This window comes from Magnolia sinica, chromosome 17, assembly GCF_029962835.1.
Source record: "Magnolia sinica isolate HGM2019 chromosome 17, MsV1, whole genome shotgun sequence".
In the NCBI taxonomy this organism is placed as follows: Eukaryota; Viridiplantae; Streptophyta; class Magnoliopsida; order Magnoliales; family Magnoliaceae; genus Magnolia; species Magnolia sinica.
The window spans coordinates 62,987,722-63,013,728 of NC_080589.1; the positions used below are offsets into that span (position 1 = coordinate 62,987,722).

The 26,007-nt window shown below is 42.9% G+C and overlaps 1 protein-coding gene across 1 annotated transcript in view; it reads right to left on the reverse strand.

Moving 5' to 3' along the window:
• Positions 1-25,778, reverse strand: part of LOC131231359 (1-aminocyclopropane-1-carboxylate oxidase homolog 1-like) — a 40,500-nt gene extending 14,722 nt beyond the window's left edge. The window contains exon 1 of the mRNA XM_058227526.1: positions 25,184-25,778. Coding sequence (XP_058083509.1) covers positions 25,184-25,722 — 539 coding nt within the window. The 5' untranslated portion in view covers positions 25,723-25,778. The remainder of the gene's footprint in view (positions 1-25,183) is intronic.
• Positions 25,779-26,007: the final 229 nt, after the last annotated feature.

Genomic DNA, 26,007 nt, shown 5'->3' on the forward strand with positions numbered 1-26,007 from the left:
CCATCTCTGAACCTCTTGCGAGCAGTGCTGTCAACCTACCACCTAGCCATGAAATTCCCAACCGAACATGGCATTGGAATCATCAAAGGTGACGAGCACGATGCTCGATGGTGCTATGCAATGGCACTAAAAACACCGCATGAGGCAATGACCATTGCTTCCCTAAATCCGCACGAGGAGTCCGAGGAAAGAGGTCGACCTATGGAAGACCGCATTCTGATCCCATTGGACGAATCTGACCCATCCAAGACTATTCAAATTGGATCATCCTTAACTGAACTTTTGCGAGATAACATAATGAAGCTCCTTCGATGATATGCGAACGTCTTCACATGGTCTTATGAAGACATGCCAGGCATCAACTCCAAAGTCATAGTGCACCGACTGAATGCCGACCCTGCTCATCGACCAATTTGACAGAAACGATGTGCTCTCGGCCTTGAGAGGTATGCAGTTATATGAGAAGAAATTGATAAGCTCCTCAAAGTTGGATTCATTAAGGAAGTATACTACTCGGACTGAATAGCCAACATAGTCCTGGTGAAGAAGGCCAATGGAAAATGGTGGGTCTATGTAAACTACACGAACCTGAACAAGGCCTGCCCCAAGGATAGTTTTCCTCTCTCCCGAATCAACCAACTGGTCGATAACACGACAGGACATGAATTGCTTAGTTTCATGGATACGTATTCTGGTTATAACCAAATTGTAATGCATCCTCATGATAAAATGAAAACTACCTTCGTCACTGACAAAGGTCTTTACTGCTACCGAGTTATGTTGTTTGGTTTGAAAAATGCTAGCGCTACTTATCAGCGATTGATCAACAAAATGTTCACCCATCAAATAGGGCGAACAATGGAGGTTTATCTCGATGATATGCTCGTCAAGAGCATCAAAGCTATAGACCATGTGACAGACTTAGAGTAGATGTTCCTCGTCCTTCGCTAATACCAAATGAAATTAAACCCGAGAAAATGTGCCTTTGTCGTAAGTTCAGGGAAATTCCTTGATTTTTTGGTCAACCAGCGAGGGATCGAGACAAATCCCGAAAAGATTAAAGCCCTCATTGACATGCAATCGCCAAGCGAGAAGACTAACCAAGTGGGCAATTGAGCTAAGCGAATTTGATATCAAGTATCAACCTCGGACAACCATTAAAGGCCAAGCAGTGGTAGACTTCCTCGTTGAGCTACCTTCAATGAGCGAGCACACGTCGAACTCACCCAGGGTCGGGCTCGTACCGAACGACGCACCTGACATGAAAGATGCTGAAACGTCCAACTTCCAAGTCCATCCTGACCCACTAAGTGGACATTTTATGTTGATGGCTCCTCTAATTCTAAGGTAAGTGGGTTAGGATGGTCCTAAAGACCCCAGACTTTATATGTATGCAATATGCCTTAAGATTTGGATTCCAGGCCTCCAACAATACAGTGGAGTACGAGGCCTTGCTCGTTGGACTTCGACTAGCAACGAACATGGGGGATCAACATCTCGAAGTCTTCAGTGATTCAAAGTTGGTCATCAATCAGATAGCCGACGCCCCAGACCAAGAAAGAGCGTATGAAAGCATATCTTCGGAAGGCCAAAGAATTGATTGGACATTTTCAAAAATGCAGCATTACCTTGATTCCACGAGCCAAGAATTCAAAAGCTAACATGTTAGCAAAGCTCGCTACCACAAATGAAGATGAAATTCTGAGATCCATTACGATCGAGTTCCTGGCTAAACCAAGCATCAATGAAGCCGACCTCATGGATGTTCTTCCGGTTAGCTCAGAACCAACCTGGATGGATCCAATTATCAAGTATCTCAAGAGTGGCAAACTACCCGAAGATTAAATGGAAGCACGGTGACTGAAGATTAAAAATGGCAGATATACCATACTCAATGGTGCACTCTACAAGAAAGGATTCTACCTTCCTTACTTGAGATGTGTCCGACCAGAAGAGGCAGAATATGTCCTAAGGGAAATCTACGAAGGAATCTGCAGGAACCACTCTAGAGGACGAGCATTAGTACACAAAGTAATTTGACAAGGTTATTACTGACCGACCATCCAGCACGATGCACGGAAGCTCGTCCAGAAATGCAACAAGTGCCAGTGATTCGTGAATGTACCTCAGCAATCTCCTGAAGAGCTCACCCCTATGGCGGGACCATGACCATTTTCTCAGTGGAGGATCGACATTATCGGCCCACTCCCTATTGTTAAAGGTCAGACCAAATTCATCGTAGTAGCTGTCGACTACTGCACTAAGTGGGCAGAGGCAGAACCGCTAACAAAGATAACTGAGCAAAAGATCACCGACTTTGTTTGTAAGAATATCATATATAGGTTTGGGATTCCTCGGACCATCGTCTCTGATAACGGTAAACAATTCGATAACAAACAGTATCAAAAGATATATAAGAACCTCAGAATTTGCAATGTCTACTCATCACCACGACATCCACAAGCGAATGGACAGGTTAAGGCGGTTAACAAGATCATCAAGCATCATCTCTAGACCAATCTCGAGGGTGCTAAAGGAGGATAGGCCTAAGAACTCCCTAAAGTCCTCTGGGCATACCGAACTATCACCCGAATAGCTACTCGAAAAACTCCTTTCTGTTTAACATGCAAAGCAGAAGTAGTCATTCCCATAGAGATCAGACTACATACATCTCGAACAGACTCATTCGACAAACAAGCCAATACCGAGCTTATGGCCCTCAGTCTTGACCTTCTCGAAGAGCGAAGATAACAAGCTCAGGCTCAAACTATTGCTCGCCAACAGTAGGTATCTCGCTTCTACAATACCCGGGGCAAGGTCAGAAGGTTTTAAGTCAGGGACTTAATTCTCCGGAAGACGTTCCAGAATACTAATGAGATAGGGTCGGGGACCTTAGGTCCGAACTGGGAAGGACCCTATGTGATATCAACCACGAGCCGACCTACTTCGTGTCGACTAGAAGACCTAATTGGCCAACTGCTCCCGCACTCATGGAATGTCGAACACCTGAAGATCTATTATCCATAAATTGGTTGGTAAAACACTTGTTATGTATCATTCAACTTTGAAATGATATTAATAAAAGCTCTGGTGCATTATCTGACCAAAGTCTAATCAATATCTGATAAATGAATGACCCTAATCTGATCAATTTTTGAGTTATGCCCGAGCTATCTACCTCAGACGGATCTCTATAAGACATGCATCGATGCTCGATTGGTACCCGACGTATGACCTGGGTTCAGTTCGACGTATTCATACAAAATGTAGAACCATTTACTCAAAGACTCACAATTCGAGATTTTTTTTTTCAAAAATAGAAGTGTTTCATTGATAAAGCCCAAAAGGCATGATTACACTGGTGATACATCGATTATGAACTAAGAAATACATATACATTGATCTACAAGTACTCAGAGCTAAAGAAGGCATAAGCGGGTAGTGCTTGAAGCTGAAAAAGGGAAATGTTTTGCAGGATGAAGGAAATACTGCTCTCCAAAACCAACCCTCAAGCCTCGACCTCAGGGGTTGCTTGGGAGCCGCTTCATCGCCCGACCCATCGGAACCCGACTCGGACTCATCGAAGTCGGATAGATCAAGCTCGGGGAAGGACTCCTTCATAGCCTGGACGCATTCGGCATAACCCTGACGAAAGAGGTAATCCTTTTCATTTGAGTATGACCGGGCCACTTTGAATTCCTCCACCGCATCCTTCCGAGCCAGGGTGAGAGCAGCCTTCATCCCGGCCTTAAGTTCCTCGAGCTTGCTCGAGGTCTCCACAAGCTTAGCTCGGCAATTAGCATACCAGGTGTTGGCATCCCCCTGCTTCGCCACCACCTTGGTTTTCTCCACAATAACCGTTTTAAGAGCTGTCTTTGCAGCCCTTAACTCTGCCTCCGCAGCTACCGCCCGAGCCTCTGTAGCCGCAGCTTGAGCCTCCGACTATGCCACCTTTAAGTTGGCCCCTTCCGCCAGCTCGCGCATACAAGCAAACTTAGCGCGCACTTTCAGCACGCATGAGGCAAACTACAACCAAAAAATGGAAAGCGAGTTAGGCGCGAGCATTTACAAGGACAACAAACAATCACACGGTTCTGAAGGACATCTTAACCCAAAGAGGCCCGTCGTCACGTGGGCCAAGGCCGAATCCATAGGGGAGTCGAACAAAGTGCCAAATGTCACCCCTGACATATGACAGTCTGCCCAGGGGAGGATGTCCTCGACGGTTTGGCAGAGACTACATGGACAGGCTGTCCCCTCAGCGCCAGAAGATCGAGCCTCAGCGGGAGGCTCGGCAGTCCCCTGTACCTCGACAGGAGCAGCCTCGTCCGAGATAACCGTCCCCACCACTCCAGCAGCATTAGAAGAGGTTTCCACTTCCCTACCCTCTCCCTCTGCCTCTATCACAATAGGACAGGAAGGGACGACCTTCCCTCTGATCTTAGAAGAGGCCTTGGCCATCTTCTTCTTCGGCGCCACCGCCTCATGCCTAGGAGGAGGAGTGCGGAGTTTGGAAGGAGGCCAAATCAAAGGTCGAGCTTCAGGCATTTTTACATTCAACACAGAAAATTTGTCAGCGAAGTCCACAAGAAATACCTAAGTATTATGGTTCGGACATAGGTCTTACCCAGTGGCTTCCTAGTAAGAGCAAAGTCCAAGCCCAATTGGAGAACTAGCTCAGGTTGAAGGAGAATCCTCCAAGATCTCCTCCTAAGGGAGTGCTCTCACCGCCTTAATCCAAGCAAGAGCTCTGCCACTGACCAGAGGAATATGCTTGGGAACAACTGCACGAAGAAGTAAACATGTCAGCCACAGTACGACCAGAAACCGACCAACTCAGAATGGCTACGCCCGAGAAATGTTTACCTCGGTCGAAAAATGTTGTAGGGACCCAGTGTTGATTAGAAGGTCGAGATAGACCAACTACCTCCCAACACCCAGATGCCCAGAACCATTTGTCTCTCCAGTTCTTGTTGGACGATGGTGGTTTGGTAATGAGGCTCCTCCCAGTTCCTCACCAGGCAGACAAATAATGCCAGCCGAGTTGAGTACGGTTCGAATGTTGAGGCATAAAAATCGATCAAGAGATGGGAAGAGAATTATTGAAAACTCATACAAACATTACATTATGGGGTTGTACGGCGCATAATGGTAGCCAATATGGAAGTTGGGTTGTTAGGCTCACAACAGAAGCCACTGAGGAAATTGGGTTGTGCAGTGCACAACTGAAGTACCTAAAGAAATGATGACTGTGTTGCGTACAACGAACGTTGTTCAAGAAGAGAGGTTGTGTGGTGCACAACAGAAGCAGATCTAGGGGTGTCGTTGTGCGGCGCACAACTGATGTGAGTACACAACTGATTTGACTACACAATAGGCATGTGCGCACAAAGGGTTTGTTGAGAGGAGCTCACACATGCGGAAGGCTATAAATACCCCACTACCCCCTGAGATGATTATTAGAACAATATCAGAGCAGAGAGAGAGATCTAGACTTCAGCTAGATTCAGGTATCAGAGATATCAGTTGTGCGGTGCACAACTGGTGGGGCGCACAACTGATGTGGGCGCACAATTGATGTGGCTGCACAACTAACCTGGCTGTATGAGAAGTTCACTACATGGATGATCACAGAAGCTTGGGGTCAATTAGAATGAACGATATTCTAGCACATCAATGTACCCATAACTGAAGATCATGATGCTATCTGAAATGCTGCATAAATTAATATCGAACACTTAATATTTGTATCAAATCATGTAAAACGCTTTACTTTGGAATCAAAAGAGATAAAGGATGTAAACGAATTCAGATTAAATGAATATTATGATTATTCTCTTCATTCATCTTTTGTTAATTATTGAGTAGAATAAATTCCCCCTAAATCAAATGCATTTGTTTCTTATCGAAACAAAATGACGACTCTACTGGGGACTTCTCTTCTTACTTGATATTAACTTAGGAACAATACAGAGAATTTTCACCACTGTTTGGCGTCATATAGACACCAAAATGGCGACTCTGAGCGGGAACATCCTCCCTTTCATCTCCAAAGTAAAGTATGATTTTATCTAAGTGCTGATATAGGTTGTTTTTTACAACTCATTCAAATTCAGAAAAAACTACAATCAATCAATGGCAATCACACCGAACAAGACAGTCTTCTATTTCACGTCAACAGGATTTGTCATAGAATATGCTAGCAAAGAGACTCTGCCTCGCAAGGAAGAGTCCATCCCAGTCAAATGTAAGGAATCGCGAGCAACTGCCGCGGTCGTAACTACCTTGCCCATAACATAAGAGGACATGAATGAATGGATCGTCATTTCCCATTGGAAATCAGGAACCCGAAGTGTCTCGGCTGCCTGGAGGAGTCCATCATTGCAAAGGATTAGGGGGCTAATAACATGAAACGTAGCCAAGAAGAACCCTGATCTTGCTCCTCCGACGATATATCCGAGGAAAACCATTCCCACACTAACATCGCACGACTTCCCGACTTTATCTACTGTAAGAATCCGATGGACAAGGGGGCAGAAAGGTAAGTCACCGCTGGCAAGCTCGCCAACTCCTGCATCACCTTTATCAACTGACTACTGTGGAAGTACAGGAAAATCGGATGAAACTCCTTTTGTAAGGCCCATCGCATCGATGTATTCCCATTCCACCCCGACCACAACTTCGTCAAGGAATGGAGAGGCCACCATATGTATGGCTGGAACGAGTCAGGGACCACCGCCGACTACTGAAGATCATATGACTGAAATGGCACAAGCACAGAGAACGTTGATGGAGGAATGCAGAAATCTCTGGGAAGCCTTAGCAACTCTTGCACACAATGTAGCTCAAATGACAACTCCTCCAATGATGGGTACCATGAACGGATGAGAACAACAACCTGAAGGCTCCCAGCCGCCGAGAGAAGGATCACTCGGGTTTGCTCCTACATTAAGGGCGATAACTCAAGAGGAAGTGTGACAAGTCATCAAAGAAGCCGTCAGGATAGAAAGAGAATGCGAGAACATCGGCAGATTTAGATACCGAACACCATATTCGAGAGAGGTGGAAGATATTCCTTTTACGGCCAATTTCAAGCATCCCGATTTTCAAAACTTTAATGGAGATGGATCGCCGGAGGAGCACCTGATGCATTACATCACCAGTATAGGAAATTTCTCTATAGTGCAGCAATATTGCCTTCGGCTATTTAGGTCTTCTTTGACAGGTAAGATGTTTCGATGGTACTCTAGTTTAGCCCCAGGATCGATGCGGACTTGGGAGCAGATGCAAGATGCCTTCATGTCAAACTTCTTTTCATTAGAGAGTGACATCAATATCGCAGAATTAGCCTTGATACGATAAAGAGAAGGGGAACTTGTAGAGAAATTCATAGACAGGTGGAAGATGTTAGGAGCTTCTTACAGACAATTGCCAGAGGAGAATGAGTAGGTGAAGATGTGCTTGAACTCTATGGAGATAGGAATCGCATTCGGTCTCACCAGTGCTGATATCAGAACTTTCCGTGACCTAGCTACAAAAGCTCATGCTTTGGAACTGATGACCAGGAAAATGCCAGCATTTCACTATGAAATAGCTAGAAGGGGACCCAATAGGTTGATTACAAATGTAGTCGATCATGAAAAGAAAAGTCATGACATGAGGGAAATAAGGGGAAAAAAGACTGAAAGGAAAGAAGAATCAAATCATCCCAGAGGTAGATTTGGTGATAAAAGGCCCAAGTTGCTTGACTCTTATAAGGGGTTTGCATTCAAAAAGGAAGATGTAGTCCCTATGATGAATCAATTGCTGAAGGCTAGTACGATAGAATTACCTCCATCCAAACGCCCTGAAGAAGCAGCAAAAACAAGAGAGAGATTTCAGTTGCTATCATCGTTTGATAGGGCACCTAACAGAAAATTGTTGCACGCTGAAATGCATAATACAAAGAATGATAAACAGAGACGAGATAATAATCAGAAAAGAAAAAGAAACAGATGTAAAAGTGATAGTGAATGTATTAACTGCTCGAGAAGATACTCATGAAAGAGCAGGGAGAGAGCACCATAAGATGACAGGCAAATCCGCAGTAATCACCCTACGATCGGGAAAAAGTGTGACGAGTCCCCCAAGATAGAAAGTTGAAATGGCAAAAGCAAAGGTTACCCAGAATTATCTTGGCAATAATAAAAAGGAAGAGAAGAATGAAACATGGAAAGTGACTTATGACGTGATAAGTCATCTGAAAGGCATACCGGCTCGATTAAGCGTTTATGATGCGTTGAGATTATCATAGGACTCCCGACAAGGATTGATTCAAGCCCTGTCCGACAGTGATGTTAGAGAAGCGCTACTCATGGAAATGGAAAATGGGGAGCGCAAAGAGCGGGAGGATTGCATGCCAGTAATTTCCTTTTCCGATGATGATTTGACCTGCGATAAGGGGAACAATAGGCCATTAATGATCGTAGGTCATATTTGTGGCAAACAAGTCAAGCGCATAATGCTGGATAATGGGTCTGCAATGAATCTGTTACCATTAACAATGTTGAATGAGTTAGGATACCGTCACTCTAATTTATGCCCTAGTGGAATGATGATACAGGGCTTCAACTAAGACGGACAACGTGCGCTTGGTAAGATCACAATAACACTGGAAATAGGATAGTTAACTACAAATCTTGTCTGTCATGTTATTAATGCAGTGACGTCATATAACCTCCTTTTGGGAAGACCATGGATGCATTAGTATATAACACTATACCTTCCACCCTACATCAGTGTTTTAAGTACTGTAAAGATGGGGTACAACATAAAGTAATGGCCAACTTAAGGCCGTATACAAAAGAAAAGGAGAATGATGAAAACAAAGCCCCAAGAAATGCCCATATAAAGGTGATAAGCAAAGAAGCTGCGAAGGTAGAATCGTCCGGGACAGCGAATATGAGAAAGAAATTTTATTTCATACCCAAGCGTCCGAGACAACCGGGACAGCCTCTGTTGACATTATTATCGCCCGAACAGCTAGAGATCTTACAGTCGAACCACACGGTGCCGCTACCATATGCCAAAAGGTGTAAGCCATTTCTGATTATTCTAAAAAGATTTCATGCCAAACCCATCACAAAATACCCAGAACCGATCGAATTTTACGCCCCTTCAGAAGTGAAAGCAGAAGAAAGGACCGATAACGACACAAGCTATGGAAGGTTGACATCCGAAGATCTCAAGAGGTACAGTCCAGCTAGAAAGAAAATCATGAGAAGTATGGGTTTTGATAGCGAAGAACCGACCAGCCTAAATTATGGGAAAGGAATTCAAATTCCCATAGGGGTCAACCATAGAAAGCAAGAGAAATTTCGAGGATTGGGGGCAGAATCTTCGATGAATATGATTATAGTTGAGTCGGCGAGAGAAACAGATTTCGAAATAATGAAGCACCTTAAAACAGCTCCGAAGCAGATAGAAGACGGGGCAACCCGCGATTGACAGTTTGCGAGAAATAAATCTAGGAACAGAAGAAGAGCCATGGAATACATTCATAAGCGCCAGTCTCCTCGAGTAGGAAGCTGATCAATATATCCAACTCTTGAAAGAGAACAAGGATGTATTCGCTTGGACATATGTGAAAATGTCAGGCCTAGAACCATTGATAGTAAAGCATCGGCTAAATATCTCCAAAGATAAGAGGCCGATCAAGCAAGCGTAAAGGCGATTCCATCAAGTCCTAATTCCTCTGATAGAAGAAGAAATAAATAAGCTGATAAAGGTCGGGTAAGTGCGCCTTTGGAGTGTTATCAGGAAAATTTCTTGGCTTTGTCACGGAGAATCGAAATTTCTTGGCACGAAGGAATCGAAATTGATCCGGAAAAAGTCAAGGCCATCTAAGAAATGCCACTACCGAAATCATTGAAAGAATTTAAAAGTTTGCAAAGAAAATTAGCATATATTCACCATTTTATTTCAAACTTGGCAGGAAGATGTCAGCTGTTTTCTCATCTAATGAAGAAAGGAACGGAATTTGTGCAGGACAAGTCCTGTCAGAATGCGTTCGATTCAATAAAAGAATTGCTGAAACAATATCCAGTATTGGCAGCTCCTATGAAGGGTAAACCACTCATTTTATACATATCTGCAGCTAAAAACTCGTTGCGAGCTCTATTGGCACAGGTGAATGAACACAGGAAAGAAATTGTGATTTATTACTTATGTCGAACTCTAATAGGCGTAGAATGCAATTATTCTCCGATTAAGAAAATATGTTTGGCACTAATATTTGCAGTGCAGAAACTGAGACATTACTACCTCTCCCATGATATAATTTTGATCTCGCAAGCAGACCTCATAAATTCTTAATGACAAGGCTGATGTTATCAGGAAGATTGGTCAAATAGATATTGTTGCTTTCAAAATATACGATCACTAACGAGCTGACAAAAGCAATTAAGGGGCAGGCAATGGCAGACTTCTCGGTGGCTCATCCCGTAGTGGACAGTGAAACCATCAGTGATGACTTCCCCAATGAACAAGTTATGATGATCGAATCGCAAAACCCGTGGCAAATGTACTTCGATGGCGCTTCTCGAACATCAGGAGTGGGTGGCGGAGTAATATTTATTACTCCTCAGGGTGACTTGTTGCCTTATTCTTTCACATTGGATACTGCATGCACGAATAATGAAGCAAAATATAAGGCTCTCATTATCGGAAAGGAGATAGCTCAAGAAATGAAGATAAAAACGCTGCAAATCTTTGGGGACTCCAAGTTGATCATAAATCGATTGACAACTGAGTTCGAAATAAGAAAGCAAGAGCTCTTACTATATGTCGAAGAGCGCAGCAATTGCTAGAGCAGTTCTATCATGTTGAAATCAAGCACGTTTCGAGATACGAGAATACAAGGGCAGATGCTTTAGCTAGCCTAGCAGTAGCTTTATCCTGGCCGAACCAGAGTCCTCTTCAGGTAACAATTGAAGAAAGAATATTTTTTCCATCATCAAATATTATCAATGAAGCCACCGAAGCACTCCCCATATCATGTTTAGAGGTGACAAAAGACGATTGGCGCCACCCTTTTGTGGATTACCTCAAATATGATATTTTGCCAGCAGATTTTGCATAGAGACAACAAATCAAGAAGAGATCGAAAAGATTCATTATGTATAGCAAAATATTATATAAAAGGTCTTACAATGAAATGTTGTTGCGATGTCTAGATAGACAAGAAGCAAGTCAAATATTACAAGAAGCTCATTCCAGAGAATGCAGAGCACATTAAGCCGACTGAAATCTATTCCATCGGGTGCATCGAATGAGATATTATTGACCCACAATGTTCAAGGATGCCATAGAGTATGCGAAACAATATCATGAATGTCAGATCCATGGAGATGTCATACCTATGCCTCCTGAAGAGCTTCATCAGTCAGTCACTTCCTGGCCTTTCGCTGCCTGGGGGCTCGATGTTATTGGTCCCATAAATCTGCCTTCATCTAAGGGAAACTAGTATATATTGGCAGCAATAGATTATTTCTCCAAATGGACGAAAGCAGAGGCACTCCAAATGTCAAAGAAAAAGACGTCATGAATTTCATCCGACATGCGATAATATATAGCCATGGCATCCCAAAAAGAATCGTCACTGATAATGGTACTCCTTTCAAGAACAGGGGTATGAAAAAGCTGTGTTAAAATTCTAAATTCACCACGTTTTCAACACCCTACTATCCACCGACCAATGGATTGGCAAAGACATTCAACAAGACAATTGTAAAAATACTAAAGAAAACTGTGACTAGGAATAAACGTGACTGGGATGAAAAGTTACAAGAAGCTATATGGGCCTACAGAACTACTCACAGAACTACGACGAAGGCTACGCCGTATTCATTGGTTTATGGCATTGAAGCAGTCATCTCGATTGAAACGTAGGTCGCATCACTAAGAGTATCAGTACACCAGTCGATAACAGATGATGAAAATGCAAGAATAAGGCTAGCAGAACTGGATTTGCTAGATGAAAAATGATTGGCAGCCCAATAGCGATTGCAATTATATCAAGCAAGAATCTCTACTACCTTCAACAAGAAAGTCAACTATCGCTCCTTCAAGAAAGGTGACATGGTGTTGATGTTAAAAAGGCTAATAGTAGTCACCTGCAGAACAGGGGGCAAGTTCGACCCTAAATGGGACGAGCCGTATATAATAACCGAAATATACTCCAACAGGGCGTACAAAGTTGTGGATCAAGATTGAAGAGGTATTACCATACCAGTCAATGCTTGCTTCATCAAAATATATCGTCCTTGAAGATGGATACAGTTTTGATCCAGAAGGTTATTAATATAATCCTTCTATATCAAAAGGGGGCAAGAATAAGTAAAATAATGAAACAGCCTTAAAAGGCAATGCCATGTATTCTTCTATACACGAATGAATAAAAGGCAAATTCTCAAGCATATTCAAGCATATCAGTCTTATCGCTAATCATTGACAAGTTCTCAAGCATTTATTATTGATTATCGCCAAATGATATTATTGCCATCGACACTGTTGCGAATATATTATTATCAATCCATCAGAATAAGCCTATAGCCAACTAGACAAGTATCATGACAGCGATGGCGATCTTTCATTTACAACAGCAATCGAATAAACCTAAAAAGGCCAATCATGCATCTACTACTCTCGATAAGGTATTTGAAATTATATGGGTAGTAGTGAGAAGCCGGTGGCCCTAAAAAGCCTGTATAGGCCATCACATGCTTAGACCCATGCGGACAACGAATAAAGCCAATCACTACCAAAAGTCATAAACGACCAAGGGTAGAAGGGGTTAATCATGCGTGAGACCAATGCTATCTGTATATCTTCCGACAACATCACGGGGAAAGGTGAGAGAAAATGCCCTCCCATGAATGGGTCCTACCTTGCAGACGAAGAAAAATTGGGCTGTAGTGTGCGCTCTTTGGCAATTGTTTATAGATAGGCCAACCATACGTAAGAACCCCCAGATTCCTGGCTTGATTTCAGTAGTAAATCATGGGGACAAGGTCTCTAAAAAATTACCCCCCTCATTGATGGACTGACGGCCTTGAGTTTGGTACCCTAAGGTAGCCTTACGCGCCTCGTGAACTCTAGAGAGTTACTGCAGCCAACCCTGCACGTAAATCCCACCAAGTTCACAGCCCCGGTAGCTTCACTGGGCCCCTCTGATGGATCACGGTTTGTGAAATCCCTGGCTGTGATAAGTCCAGTGAACTCTAAAGAGTTACAGAGGCCATTCATGTGAGACTTGACTCCAACTACTCACAAGTCTAAAAAACTATGGTTGCTCCACTACTCAAGAGCTTAAACTATGTGTCAGACTAACCTCAAACCAAAATTAGCTCCGCCCATTAAAATAAGTATCACATAGGGGATATGTTGCACTAACAATAATGATAGATTGTCAATATATTACATGATAGATTAAAGCATAATTATGTGGATTAACAGATAAAATATTATATCAATATGTGCTTAAAGTAATTATTATGGCAATACTTCTGAAGGCAAGTTTGTTTCAAACAAAACATTGGAATTTATTCGTAAATGTTACAAGGCAAAAGATATTACATGCAAAAGAAAAAATTTTACAACTCCTCTAACATGCCTAATGCTGTCATATGCCTCTATAAATCTTCTCTCAAATGAACATTTGTTGTAGCTTGGGTTTGTTCAGCTTCAAGAATGATCTTAGCCTGATCAGGAACATCGGTCACTTCTCACTCCATAGAGGCAACCACTTCTTTATTTCTCATATGCTCAGTTCTTTCGCTCTCGACATACGGGCATTGAGTTCAAGTTCTTCTTTAATCTTGCAAATATTTAATTCCTCTTCTTGCTTCTTCAATTCAAGCACATATATCTCCTTTTACAGAAAAGTGATATGATTTTCAATAATCACCTTATTCTTGTCAAAGGCTTTCAGTCTATCATGAAGAGACTGATGCTCAGTATCATAACCAAATATTAAGTAATCAGTTCAAACAATCTTCTCCTTGAGAGACGTTAGTTCTCTTTAATGGTCCAAAATAGCTAGATCGATGACTATGCTCCATGCTGATTCCAACTTATTTATGGAGTTATAGAACTGTGTAAGGAATCAAGCAGAGGAAGAATGTTGATATGAGCCAGCCTCCCTGAATGTTTAAGAACCACTAAGGCACTGTCCAAGAAGGTCCATTGTGTGAGATCTTTAAAGGCACTTATGATAACAGAGATAGCGTTCTTAAAGAATACAAGCATAAGAGGTGATACTTTCTCCAAAGAAATTCTGTCAGAAACCGTGGCTATAGAATTGGAGCCTGCAGACCTACTCGAAGACGGCATAATCGTAACCGGAAAGGTAAAGAACTATATAGTTAGAAATATTGAAATTGAATGTGTAGGAACCTCAAGAATAAAAAAGGAGAGGGAAGAAAAGGAAGCACACCTCCCCTGGGGGCAATCTAAGATCTGGCTGGAATAGAAGATGTTCCTACCTCAGAAGATATGGGTATGTCTACAGCTGCAACCGCAACATTAAGAGATAGTTCGCGAACCCTGGTACTTGAACCCAGGGTTGTTGGAGTCAGAATATCGACGGGATTAGAAAAGAATTCTAAACTCCAAACTACCAGTTGGATGGGAGCAGGATGCGCAATGAGGGATTTCCCAACGTGGACAGGGATATTGGCGATTGCAGCAATGACTGGTGAAACATGTATAGTATCTTAGTCCACTTTTATGCTTTGAGGGGAGAATAAATTCTCCGCTTTTGCTCGACCATCTAAGAAAGGAATTTTCGCTTCTCTGGACGCCGAAACATCGACTATGGTGGGGAGGGCGGCATGGCCCTGAGCGACTATCTCGGCGGCTTCAGCGATACAAGGGGAATACGAAGCATCGAAAGAGATGAAAATATTTGTACCCAGAGAACAACTTGACTCCCTGTAATTGAGTTGTTCTTCTTCCAGAGAAGCCGCTCTAACCGGAGAAGAAGCACCTGGATGATCCGACTGGATTTTAATGGTTGGAATATCATATTTGACTTCACCTTCCTCGCCAACATCTACTTCAACGTCCTCTTCTTGATTATCATCTACCAAAATGTTCCCTTCATTAGTCAAGCTAGTAGAAGAAGATGTTTCGCTAATTGAAGTATCTGCAGAATAATCAGACGAGCTATCTTCTTCAGAAATTGCTTATTTCCCCTTATAAGCAGTCTGTATGGGAAGAAGATGAACGCCTCGAGAAGGAGAAGGATGTTGTTGTGCTAGGACTTCCAGAGATAAAGACTTCACTCGTGAGCGAGTCATGGGAGAAGCTGTAGCAGTAGCCTAACCTACAGCAGGAGAAATCGCAGTTGTAGTCCAATCTACAGTAGAGAGAGCCATAGCTGTAGTTTGATCCTCCGCTTCTCGAGTAGGAGAAGGAAGAATGGCGTCGGGGGTCTCGAAATCATCAATGAGTGTGGTTTGTCTCTCTGTCTGCTTAATAAGATCCAGAGGGGATCCAAAAGCAATCCACCCTTCCAATGTGTTGGGTGGATTTGTCTCTCTAATAGGTTCTTCAATAGAAATCTTTTAGCAAAGTTGCCCTACAGTTGCGGCATGATCTCTTTCAATGAAGTATCCTTTCCCTTGTTCGGGTCAGTAGTTCCCCTGTCTGGGAGGAGGAATCCAGATGGGACAGTCGATGGGGTGACAATTATGCACCAAGTAGTTGTGGTGTGACCACCAGTGCATCCAGGCATACGAAGCTTGTACCTGATGATTGAACCCCGGAAGGACGAAGCGGGAACCGAAGTTTCTGGCCAAAAGTTGTTTCCATATTAGAGCCTAGTTATATGGTCCGACCCCGTAGCTCCGCATTATGCGGGTAACCTCTTCTCCTGCTTGGGGCACTGTTTGGCCATAACTGAACTGCCTCGTAAACCTACTTGGGTAGTAGGGTTCCCTCCAAAATTCCACTCTTTCTTGAAGGGGTAGGCTACAGGATTGAATGTAGATCAAGAAGGTTCTCTTAATGGGTTCCAGATCGTTATTATCTTCAACTTCCCTGTCTTTGGCTTGATGGGTCGAATGGAAGGGGAAGAAGTCAATGGATTCCATGTTTTCAATTTTATCGATGACCCATTCATACATCTTCTCCACCATGTTTCGCCTCAGATAATAGAACAAGGGTGGGCGTTCGGGGTTGAAGTAAGCTTTCTTGGAATCATTATATGTCCATGGAAAGTAGATCCTTAACCAACCAAAAAAATAGCGCCACGGGGTGAATGAAGAGGTAGCTCCAACTGCCAGGCTTGAGCAATGCGTCGCGACGTTTCTGAAAGCTCTGTACAGAGAACATAAGACGGGAGGAGCTAGAGAATATTTCTTTTTTCCTTCCGTCACGGCTCCTACAGCCACAAATAGAGTTAGACAAATTGAATCTGACCACTTTGAGCTGGACAAGACGACTAGCTCAGCTAATATACGAGGAAAGCAGCTAGCTCAGTTTTGGGGGTGAAACTGGCCGGACCCCTTATTCTCCAGCGAGCAGCCTCCAGCTCCGGATAGTGACTACCAGAAAACCTGAGGAGAAAAGAAAAAGTATGGGAAACACGTGTATCTATGTAAAAGAAGAAAAGAAAGAAAGAAGAAGTATTAGAATTATATACCACAGGAATCTTAAGAAATGTGCTAGCCACTGGAGTGGGGATATTTTCTGTACATCTAGAAAGTGGGACATCCCCCTGAAAAGCTCGATGGTAGAAGCGAAAATTTAAGACACTCTTCCCGGGGCAACATAGGCAAATTCAAAATTGGTAGGAATGTATTCATCGAGGAAGGAGCCTATGATGGGAAGGCCGGCCATTTGATGCAGATCCCATAGAGTGATGCTCACTTCACCGATCGGCAAATGAAAAGAGTTTGCGGCGGAAGACCAATGCTTCAAGAATCATTTGTAGATCAGAGTGTCTTTATGGAAGAAATCAAAGGTGGCTTCTATAACTACATATATGTTCATCGCAATAAGAACCTCTTTGTATTTTTGGAGGATAGCCTTGACCCGCGAGCTGTAGAATTGACGTTGGGACAAGAGACCGCGTGTCCTAAATTCATCCTTTCCCCACAAAGCGTCACGATCGCGAAAGCGCTGTTGGACAGTTTCGAAGTAATGAGTGGGATACAGAGAGTAGGGATTATAGCATAGGGTGAGGAAGAGCATGTTCGGTCTTTTGCACCAGACACTTCTCTGTGAAGAAGCCTTCTAGAATCTTTGGTTCATTGATAGCCCAATTCGCTATGTATAACAGCCGATTCTGCGTCATGTGATCAAAGGGATCACTCTGGATCATGGAAAGATAACGTTGTAGATTTAAGGGAATGATAACGGTCTCATCCTTGTAAGGATTCTTAAATTTGATCACATCGGCCTGTGATCTGATCATGTCCCAAATGTTTTAGTAACGCTTCTTGTTATGGTCCTTGATTTTCTCCTGGAGAATTTCCTCTTTACTCCTCTGCTTTTTACCCTTTGAAATGGAGGGAGGAAGGGAAGATTCGACAGGAGCAGGGCGAGAATCATCAGTGAGGAAGTTGGCAGCAGATTTCAACCAGTTTTCCCAATTGGACTCATGACCCTCGGTCGGTGGTCCTTCAAATCTCTCATTAATACAGCGCTGTAAATAGAATCTGGAAGACGTTGGATTTGATCGGCAAAATTAACGATCGGCAGGTCCGGTACCTTAAACAGAGAGGAATAGTCTTCAGTAGGTTAGACCTCTTCTGAGGGCGGTCTTCCGACGATTGAGGGTTCGAAGATCCAACAGCGTATTCATCAGGCGAAGAATGTGGTCTCTTGGAATGAGCCATGGTAGAAGCAACTAAAGTTCAAAAGTTATTGTACGTAGGGCAGTTGTGCACAGAAGGCAGTTGTGCACAGAGGAGTTGTGCACAGATGGGTTGTGCACTGAATGCTGTCGTGCATTGAATGATTGTTGTGCGCGGGTTTGGGTTGTGCGCAGGTTTTGGTTGCGCGCAGTTTTGGTTGTGCGTTGAATGCTGTTGTGCGTTAAAAGGAGTTACGCACAGAGGAAATTTTGCGCAGGAGATGGCTGGGTGAATTCCGAATGAGAGAAATGAAGCTAAGTCCGGTATTTATAGTATTAATAAGCGCTGGTTGTGCGCAAATGGCCAATTGTGCGAAAAGGGTTAGTTGTACGCAGAAAGTTTGGTCGTGCACACAAAGCGAGAATAAACCGATATTTTGATCCCACATTTTTACTTTGGGGAGAAAAGAAAAAATGCAAGATCAATGGGGCATATGTTCAAGCATAAAAATTGATCAAGAGATGGGAAGAGAATTCTTGACAATTCATACGAACGTTACATTATGGGGTTGTGTGGCGCACAATGGTAGCCAGTATGGAAGTTGGGTGTGCAGCCCACAACAGAAGCCACTGAGGAAATTGGGTTGTGCGGTGCACAACTGAAGTAACTGAAGAAATGATGATTGTGCTACGCCCAACGAAGGTTGTTTAGGAAGAGAGGTTATGCGGTGCACAACAAAAGCAGATCTAGGGGTGTTGTTGTGCGGTGCACAACTGATGTGAGCGCACAACAGATCTAACCGCACAATAGGCATGTGCGCACAAAGGGTTTATTGAGAGGAGCTCACACGTGTGGAACGCTATAAATACCCCACTACCCCCCTGAGATGATTATTAGAACAATATCGGACCAGAGAGAGAGAGAGAGAGAGATCCATACTTCAGCTAGATTCAGGTATCAGAGATATCAGTTGTGCAGCACACAACTGTTGGGGCACACAACTGATGCGGGCGCACAACTGGTGGGATGCACAGCTGATGTGGGCGCACAATTGATGTGGACGCATAACTGATGTGGCTGCACAACTGACCTGGCTGTATGAGAAGTTCACTACATGGATGATCAGTTCAAGCTCCTATATGAGTTGAAAGATCAATGTATCTTCTTAAAAGCTTGGGGTTAATCAGAATGAACGATATTCCAGCACAGTAATGTGCTCATAACTGAAGATCATGATGCTATCTGAAATGTTGTAGAAATTAATATTAAACACTTAATATTTGTATTGAATCATGTAAAACACTTTACTTTGGAATCAAAGGAGATAAAGGATATAAACGAATTCAGATTAAATGAATATAGTGATGATTCTCTTCATTCTTCTTTTGTTAATTATTGAGTTGAATAAATTCCCCCCAAATCAAATGCATTTGTTTCTTGTCAAAACATCGGCTTGACTTGGTATAGGTGGAGGAATTCTTCCACCGTGAGCTCGGGTTGTTTTAGCTCGGCCCATAGGACAGCGCAGTCGATTAACGCCCTCCAGCCATTAGGGATCATCTACCCCAGGGCCAGGTTCAGCTGAGCAAGCAGTCTCCTCACCACTCGCTGCGGGGGAAGCCGCAGGCCGCACTGAAGGGCGACCTGAAAGATGACAACCGATCCCTCTGGAGGTTGGTTCGAGAGCTCTTCCGGAAGGGGAAGCTGTATAATTACTAACTCAGGGATGTGGTCACCGAGCCTTATCCGATCTAAATCCTCGATAATGAGAGTGGAAGGCACCGAATCCCCAATCCCATCCTCATTGAACCCCTCTAGTTCATCCCCGACATCAAAATTAGGCTACGCGTCTAGTGGCCTTTTTGTTGGAGATGATTCTGCAGTCCGGGATGCCGAGGAATCGACATTCTCCACCATCTTCAACGGTGACGGTGGATTTGACATAACCCGAAGGCTACTAGACCCATTATCACTGTCGGAAACCCCCTCCTATGAACCAACGGAACTCGACATTATAGTCGTTGAAAGAAAAAAGAAAAGAGGAGGGGGAGACAGGCGATCGAAAGCTCACCAGAGAAGGAAGTCCGTACGAGACGCCGGTAGCCACAAACGTTGGAACCCTCTACTGCGTTTGGAGGAAGATGACTGGGAAGAAGGCATAAATCGCAATGGAATGGTCGTGCGCAAGGGCTTCTCATATATAGAGGGACCACGCAGCGTCGTTTGAGTGCGACCATCAATGATGGTCGTACAATGTTCGCTCGACTTCCCCCTTTCGAATACGTGGCGCTACCCCATGCGCTACTCGACCCGTTATTGAGTGCGGAGTCACGTGTCGCGTTCTCATTCAATAGTCAACGAAACGGTGGCCTGACGCCCCACATGACTTTGAACCTTGAAACGACACGTCATGTCCTTTACTAACACGCCTCGTGCACCATGCTGGCTGCCAAACCTAGCATTTATGACTATATAGCCTGACCTAACTCCGACCTAAACTTGGTCAGACTTACTCGTCAACCCTCTCCATGAATGGCTTGAAGAGGAAGGGGGGCTTACTGTTAGGGATAAAATTAGTTAAGTCGGATAGGTCGATTTATGGAATGGACTAACTCTACAAAATAGCAAAGGCCCTCAAAATCCGAGCCAATGAAGGCTTCTACGTCCAGAAACAAGCCGACCTTGAAGGCGGTTAGCATAGCTATAGGGACCCTCAAAGAGAGTGCAATTGCAAAGTCACTCATATGGCCAGAAGCTGACCAAACCCATAAGTCAATAATTGATCGGCTAAAACATGACCCTAGATCGACAACATAACTCGGTTATATATTGGTAATAGCTCGGTTGTAGCTCGATAAAAGCTTAGTGATAGCTCGGTAATAACCCGGCTACAGCTCAGCGAAAGTAGTTGCCCATTACAGTTTATCCACAGATCAAGTATCCTAGTAACATTTCCAACGGCCCGAAGTTCTCTCCCAAGATCTTCGGGAGATAAGATCAGATCCCGAGATCTTCAGGATTAAGATAAAATCTCTGTATACATCTCGAATCTAAATGTATTCCCCTCTGAATTATCAGGAAAACATCCTCACGACGCCTACATTTTATTCCTATAAATAAAGGTATCCCTAACCTCTAAAGGTACATTTTCTCATCATAACATTCGACTAGTGACCTCTTTTCTCAGAGATTAACTCCCTACAAAAGACCCAGTGTCCTAACTTAAGCATCGGAGGGTCCCCTGCGCTAGCCAGGGTCTCCTTTGTTTGCTCTTTTCACCTATGCAGGTTCGGAAGGGTCAACCAGGGAAGGTCTACCAGAAAACTGCATCAACACATTCTAAAGAAACTTATTTGCAAGAAATGTTCACATGCAAAAGTGGCTCGAGAACTATTGTACCATATTCTTGACCGTTCTTGGAAAACCCAATTAGAAAGACATGTGTTATAATACGAGAAAGATATTGCGGGTTACATATCTTCAAGGATACTTAGAGTACTTCTTACAAAATCACAATCAACAAAATGATAAGATATGGAGTAGATGAGAAGAATTAAAAAACAAACTAAGCAACTGAAGAAGTGGTTGATATTCATCCAATAAGTCAATCAAGCGGTCGATAGTTATTCAGAAGGTAATCCAAGCAGTTGATAGTCATCCAGGAGGTCGATTAAGTGACTAGTAGTCATCCAAGAGCTCGACTGAGCAGCCAAGCAGATTACAGTCAAGTCAGTAAGAAGGCATGCAGCAATTACTAGGACGGGTGGCAAGTTTAGAATAAAGTCTCTATAGGCACATGTGGTGCTCAAATGGTTACAACAACTGTCAGAACATGGGAAGCATTCAGAAGGAAAGCAAGTAGTGATGAAACAGTTGTAGGAGCCATCAAAATGTGAGAAACATCCAAATAGCCAGATTGAGGCTATAAATAGTAAATGAATTCAGCATGAAGAATTTGTCTCATACCAACCTAATCAAACCCAATATATCTTTCAATTATTTGTCATTTACATTCATTTGTGTAATTACTTTACTTTTTTTCCAATCAATTACATTTCCCAGTGTAATTCTTTATTTTTCGCTTATTGTTCGCATTACATATTGTAATCTGTAATGTTAATCAATTAGCTAATAACTTTTAACTATAATTTGGGTCTACCCTTATACGCTTAATTCGGTTCTCTATCTAGGAAGATGTTTTGTAACTGTTTATCATGACCAATTGTATAGATTCCTTTTCTTTTTTTTTCCCTTTATCTATATTGAAAAGTCCTTTCGTATAGAAGGCAAAGGTGTAACCCATCATCAGAGGACAAACCTTACCATCTGAATATCGTCTGGTCCAATTTACATACTATGTGAGTGGTTGAATAGGTGACTGATCTCACTCGATCTCGGTCATATACTACGTATTTTCCTATCTCGGCACTTAGGGTCCTAATTGTTCAGTTTGAATTGAGCCGCAAATTCAATTTTATCACCCTCGCACTTCTGATCACGTGATTAGAATGGGAAATTTAACATCCAACAAGGTTTTTCACAAGCCCGATGGGACACTAAAATACTTGGTTATCATTAATATTCATTTTGCACCACCTATATAGAACATCCAACCAGTTTTTAATAAAACCCAGTGGGAGCCTATCTCTAATTTATTGGCGGTACATTGCTAATCGAAAATATTAATAGACGAAGTAATCGAATCGTCGGGATCGAACCCTCCACAATAACCGCACAACTTCGGCCGAGGATGTGCTAGTTCAGGCAGCCCCTGAATATTTAACTTTGAATAGTATTCCTACACTCAGTACTTAGAATCAAGAAGGGGCTTTGATCTCTCGGACCGTTTCTCCTGAAGAGATAATGGTTGCACTCTGAGATGTACAATTGAGTATTCAACATATTTAAGAATATGGCAGAGCCCGGGCTGAGTAATTCCGTATTCAAACTGAGAATACTAATAATTACATGGCTAGCTAGACTAAGGCCATGCATTGATTGATGACTATCATGACCAAGAGAATGCCTACGACAATGTAGTATAATGCCAAGGAAAGTTCTATCGGTAACACATTTCAGCCACCACCTATGCCTCCTCCATAGTGGAACTCATCATCAATTCTAGTTCAGGAGGTATGGAATGCTCCACTGCCCGTCGAATTCAGATGACCAGAGCAGGAACCTAAGAATTTTGTTCTTGAAGTTCAGAACCACAATTTAGTGGGAGGATAAATTTTCCAACAATTCCATCAGAAACCGTTGTTCTATGAGGGACCAAATCGAGTAAATATTGATCCACCACCAATGGCTGAACTTCAGTGAGTGGATCGTGACCAAACCATGCAGATGGTTCAAGAGGTAGCAAGCCAAGTACTCAGTCGCAATATTATCTTAGTCTACCATAAGCCATATCCCAAATGGATTAACCGACAACACCCATTAGATCGGAACAACATTCCCATTGCGATCCAGGATTGGAGGAATGCTCCATTGCCTGAGGAGTTCAGGTGATCAGAATGGGAGGTTGGGAATTTTATCCTTAAAGAAGGAAACTAAGATATACCTATAGGGAAGTCCTTTCATTTGAATCCACCATATCATGGAAGACAAAACCAGATAGGCCTACCTTCAATGTCTAAATCACACTATTTGAATCGTGATCAAATTATTCAAATGGTTAGGAAGTAGCAAGTCAAGTTCGCGACCATATTACTACCTCGGTTAACCATAAGTCCTATTTAGAATAGATTGATCAACAATTTCCATTTTCACGACTAATTTTGCCATTTTTCGATCAGGACGACCGAGTTCAACTAGGACTGCCGAATTTTCCATTTTTAAATCATAATAGCCAAGTTCGACCAGGACGACTACATTTACCGCTTTTCGATGACAATGGTCGAGTTCAACCAAAACGGCGGAATTTATTGTCTCTCGATCAAGATGGCCGAGTTCGACCAGGATGATCGATTTCGCCATTTTCGATCAAGATGTCCGAGTTCGACCAAGTCAATTGACTTTGATGTTTTCTGATTAAGATAGTCAAGTTCGACCAAGATGACCAAAATTAATATTTTTACATGGCCGAGCAATCACATTTATTATGCCAAATAATGAATTAAAATTGCATTCACCTTTTACCAAACACAAAGCGATGTGAGGGGCAATATTGTACTGTATTCCTAACCATTCTTGGAAAACCCAATTGGAAATGACACATGTTATAGCAAGGAAAAGATATTGTAAACTAAAAATTTTTAAGGATGCTTGGAGTGCTTTTTATCGAATCATAGGTGACGAGATGACAAGATAGAGAGCAGTTGAGAAGAATTCAAAAGCAAACCAAGCAACCTATATTCATCAAGGAGCTTGATCAAGCGGTCGATAGCCATCCAGAAGGCAAACCAGGTAGTCGATAGTCATCTGGGAGGTCGATCAAGTGATCGATAGTCATTCAAGAGCTCGACCGAGCAGCCAAGTGGAATACGATCAAGTTAGGAATGAGGCCTAAAGCAGTTACTAGGACAGGTAACAAGTTTAAAAGGAAGCCTCTAGAAGGCTATGCAATATTCAAACAGTTACAACAATTGTCAGAACGTGCGAAGCATCAAGAAGAAAAGCGAGTAGTGCCGAAATGGTTATAGCAACCATCAAGATGTGGGAAGCATCCAAATGGCTGGATTGATGCTATAAATGGTAAAGTAATTCATTAGGAAGAATCCATCTCATACAATCCCAATCAGACCCAGTATATACTCATCATTTACATTCCTTAGTATAATCACTTTATCTTTTTGCCAATTAATTATATTTCTTAGTGTAATTCTTTACTTTTTGTCTACTGTTTACATTATATAGTATAATCTGTAGCGTTAATCAAGTAACTATAACTTTAAAACGCTAGATTCAGTTTTCTATTCAATAAGGTATTTTACAATTGCTCATCATGATCGACGGTAGAGAAGATCAACAGTAGAGAAGACACCTATCATTAGAGGACGAACCCTACTATCTGAATATCACCTGATTCTAATTAAATAGTGTGTCATGACTGATTAGGAGACTGATCTCACTAGATCTTGGTCATAGACTATATATCTGCCTATATATGGGCTTCAGGTCACAGTTATTCACTTTAAATTGAGCCACAAATTCAATTGTGTCGCGCCCGCACTTATCACTTGTTCAGAGCAGGAAATCGAACATCCAAAGGCAACCTCAACAAACAGCGTTTTTATTCCACTAATATGTTACTTTGGATTGTGATAAGGTCAAAAGAGGGGTCTGAGTAAAGAACCATGCAACTAATGCTAATTGCATTATTAATAGTGATCAAAACATACCTGCAAACTAGCGGCAGTGATTCGGACCCCAGTGAATCAACGGCATCGAAGACACACACGAAGCTGTCCCTCCAATCTGCTGCGCGCGATTGGTAGAGATCGAAATTGCTTACAAACCTAACCTTCCTGGTGCGATCCCGACTGTAGAATTCCATCTTGGCCTCCATCGGTTGCTCGTTGAACCTACGAATGGCTTCGATCATCTCATCTAGTACACTAATTGGGATGCTATGATTGACCATTTGGAAGAACCCCCACGTCTCCGATGCCCGCCGGATCTCGTTGACGATCTGGATCCGTTGATCGCCACGGACCCCTTCGAGATCTATGATCGGGATCTGGAGGTGGGTTGTGTTGGGATCTGATGCCTTGGGTAGATTCTCTGATGGATGGATGAAGATTTTAGGGATCTTATCCATGCCAGAATCTATAAGTCCTTTGACTCCGGCTTTCGTGTCATCGAACTCCTTGACTTCTTTTGAACGGTCGTAAATTGATCTGATTTCAGTGGTGGATTCTGGGGATCCGGTGATGGCCATCTGAACGGAGGTGGAGATGACTGATGGAAGGGATTGGATTTCTATTCTTGTATTTTCCTGCAACCTTTATAAGTACAACGACATTTATCTTACTCTCGTTCGTCGTACTCGAAGCCCATGGTTTGGCCCATCTGGATGGGGGCGGCTATATCAAGGGATGATATATACCGTTGGTTTGCTGGGCCAGTTCATGTTAGGACGCGAGCCCAAAAGTAAGGCCGATCCAAAAATCAAATGGACCACACCACGGGGAGAGGTGCCGATGTAGACGCCCACCATCGAGGC